Source organism: Limulus polyphemus, unplaced genomic scaffold, assembly GCF_000517525.1.
Source record: "Limulus polyphemus unplaced genomic scaffold, Limulus_polyphemus-2.1.2 Scaffold3274, whole genome shotgun sequence".
Taxonomy (NCBI): domain Eukaryota; kingdom Metazoa; phylum Arthropoda; class Merostomata; order Xiphosura; family Limulidae; genus Limulus; species Limulus polyphemus.
In genome coordinates this window covers 10,242-13,851 of record NW_013668884.1, presented here as the reverse complement: position 1 = coordinate 13,851, position 3,610 = coordinate 10,242, and the positions used below count along the sequence as shown (strand labels likewise).

Genomic DNA, 3,610 nt, shown 5'->3' with positions numbered 1-3,610 from the left:
GATGTATCATCTTAGTGATAGTTAAGTAGAATATTTTTAAAGACAATACACAGAAAATAGTTGTCTTCGGATTAAGTAAAACAGTAATTTGTTCAACCTCATACACACCATTATTTACACCTCACTGTTCACGATTTGTTCAACCTCACACACACCATTATTTACACCTCACTGTTCACGATTTGTTCAACCTCACACACACCATTATTTACACCTCACTGTTCATGTTGAGAAATTAGTGAAACAATATCACTTACAATTCAATGGTTTTGTTCCAGTTGATGACATAGCCAGAGAGAATAAATGATTCACTGTTCACGATTTGTTCAACCTCATACACACACCATTATTTACACCTCACTGTTCATGTTGAGAAATTAGTGAAACAATATCACTTACAATTCAATGGTTTTGTTCCAGTTGATGACATAGCCAGAGAGAATAAATGATTCAACGTTCACCACATGAATGTTGCCTCGTTCTGTACCTATGTACAGCCACCTGCTCTGAAATGGTAGATGACAACATGTGATCCTAAAAAAAAATACAGAACTTGTAGTGCATACTGGAGGGATGGTAAAACATTGGCAGAAATAAGTTTTTTTCATTATTATCTGGAGAGTAATAGTTTTCTGTAACTTTATTGTCACAAACTTAAGTGTTCTGTTTAAAAATCAAATTTAACACAAACAAATACAATTCATGATTCATTTTTTTCTCTACTTATTGTACATAAAAACACTGTCAGTACATAAACCACCCACCTTTCTTTCTGAAATTTCAAAGAATGAACAATTTCAGGTCTTTTTTGTCGCAAATTCCACAAGTGTAAACTGTCGTCCGAACAAACACTGATCAGAGCACCCTGAAAATTAAGGATAAAATTAACATTGATTCTTGAACATACACTAGGTTCCCACACACACACACACAGTATTCATTATCCTAACATTGATTCTTGAACATACACTAGGTTCTCACACACACACACAGTATTCATTATCCTAACATTGATTCTTGAACATAGACTAGGTTCCCACACACACACACAGTATTCATTCTCCTAACATTGATTCTTGAACATACACTAGGTTCCCACACACACACACAGTATTCATTATCCTAACATTGATTCTTGAACATAGTGTAGGTTCTCACACACACACACAGTATTCATTCTCCTAATATTGATTCTTGAACATAGTGTAGGTTCTCACACAGTATTCATTCTCCTAACATTGATTCTTGAACATAGTGTAGGTTCTCACACACACACACACACAGTATTCATTCTCTTTATTAGTAGAGCTGCTATGAAACTTGATTTTTTTTTTAATTCAGAGTCAGTCATATGCGAATCTTAAGTCCAAACCAAAAGTTGCTCTCCCCCCCCAAAAAACAACATGTAAAAAAAATTCAATTTCATAGAATTTCACAAGATATTTTTTTATTCTAAAGTGGGTAGTATCTAAAAACCCACTAGAAACTTTTTTGTAATAAAATTACATCAAACAGGAAATGAGTGCATCAATTCAAAATTTAGTCAAACCAACTTAAAACTGACTAGCTATTTTTATTGTGTACACTCCTCTAACAAATGAAACACACTTTAAAACTTCCCTTTGATAGAAAATTCTCAGTAATAAACAATTTTGTGTGCAAGAATAGAATTATCCATGTTTCAGTAACATCATTCATAACTTCTTACATGGTGTAGCAAGTAACTAATATCAACTAACATGTGAAAGAAAATAACTGATAAGCTATTAAACATTCAGTGTCCAACTCACTGTGAAGGAAAACAAAAAATGCAGAAACCTTTGAGTTAGAATATTTTACTGATAACTATACAGTTTAGCAAACTTCTATAGAAACACTATTAGTATGAAGCTCAAGGTCATCTATTGTCTATGAATTCACACCTATACACACATGGTGATCGCACTCCAATTACTTTATTGCACATTTTTCATAACTTCTATCAAACACTATTAGTATGAAATTGAAAGTGTAGCTTGTGATAGTGCATTCCTCTTTCCTGTAGTTTACAGAGCTGCTTGTGATGGTACATTCCTCTTTCCTGTAGTTTACAGAGCTGCTTGTGATGGTTAAATGTAGTATTGGGAGTGTGATATTTTATCATAAATGTAGTATTGGGAGTTATGTGTGTTAATAAACCAAGCTCCTCATGGAACAGCTAAGGATGTCTGTGATTTGACAAGGCATGATTATTGGAAGTGTGATTCTTTCCCGTAACTTTAGCTGTATGTGCTAAACTAGTCTCCTCAAGGAAAGCTAAATTCCACAGTTTCACTCTGAGTAATTATCACCTTATGGTACAAAATGTGTATTGTTTCTAAAGGGTTATCTTTTAAAGACATTTAAGTGCTTTTTAAACTTATATCCAACCTACCTTGGACAGCTCTGTAAACTACAGGAAAGAGTAATGTATGATAAAGTATCACACTCCCAATACTACATTTGTGATAAAGTATCACACTCCCAATACTACATTTGTGATAAAGTATCACACTCCCAATACTACATTTGTGATAAAGTATCACACTCCCAATACTACATTTGTGATAAAGTATCATACTCCTATAGGTAAACAAGTTTCTTCACTTGGAAGAATGTTTTCTCTACTATAACATAAAATTTACCTTTTTTCCATTTTTATCATCTGTACAGTTAGTTCATTTGAGTATAACCATCCAACTTTCTAAGAGAAGATGTCTATTTGTGTTGGAAATTCTGGTAATGAAGCTCATTTTTCCAAGAGGGTTCAATACACAAAATAAACATTTATTTGAGCTGTCACAAATTACATTATAAATTTAAAGGACTAACATAAAATTGACAACAATACCAATTTATATATATTCAATAAAAGTTAACCAAAAATGATACATATATATGTATAAAAAAAGGAAAAAAAAAAAAAAAAGGTAGCGTGGTGTAGAAAAGAATAGCATCATACCTCATTTACAAGAAATAAAAGTTGGATCACTGCTGTGTCAAGTACATGTTGGACATGACAATCAACTCCAGGTCTTCCTAGACTGGTTGTTCCGAGTTAAGGTAACTACTTAGTTTTGAAATCTTTTACTGAAAAATCAGTCTTATGTGTGATGAAATATCACGATACATTTTTATACTGATTATCTATGCTACACAGCATAAAGAAATTCAATTACAGGTATCAAAGCTACTTTCTGAGTACAAATTTTAAATCACAAACTTCAAAAAGAAGAGTGACTTTCAAAGTAACCATTAAACTACCTTACTGGTGGTAGTTTGTAGTGTGTACGATTATTACGGTAACTTGAACTTCAGTTATTCTGATGAAAGCAAAAGTGTTAAAAAAGTGACATTACTTTTTTCAATACGAGACTCTAATCAATCTTTAACTGCTCTAACATACAGATTTTTTTATTTGTTGTAACACCAATGTCTTCTATGTCTGAAGCTCACTCATTCAGTGTCAGTACATACTCAAGAATTAGAATGTTTGTTAAACATTGTAAAGTCATTAGTGCATGTGTTTGAATTTCAGGTAATATATATACAGTAAAGACGAACATCTCTCTCTCTCTCTCTCTCTATCTGT

The 3,610-nt window shown here is 32.5% G+C and overlaps 1 protein-coding gene across 1 annotated transcript in view; it reads right to left on the bottom strand.

Annotated features, from left to right (window-relative positions):
- Positions 1-395: 395 nt before the first annotated feature.
- The window catches only part of LOC111088187 (syntaxin-binding protein 5-like), a gene marked incomplete at its 5' end in the record, with an annotated part of 5,237 nt that continues 2,022 nt past the window's right edge, over positions 396-3,610 (bottom strand). The window contains 3 exons of the mRNA XM_022397444.1: positions 396-534; positions 765-865; positions 2,981-3,062. Coding sequence (XP_022253152.1) covers positions 396-534; positions 765-865; positions 2,981-3,062 — 322 coding nt within the window. The remainder of the gene's footprint in view (positions 535-764; positions 866-2,980; positions 3,063-3,610) is intronic.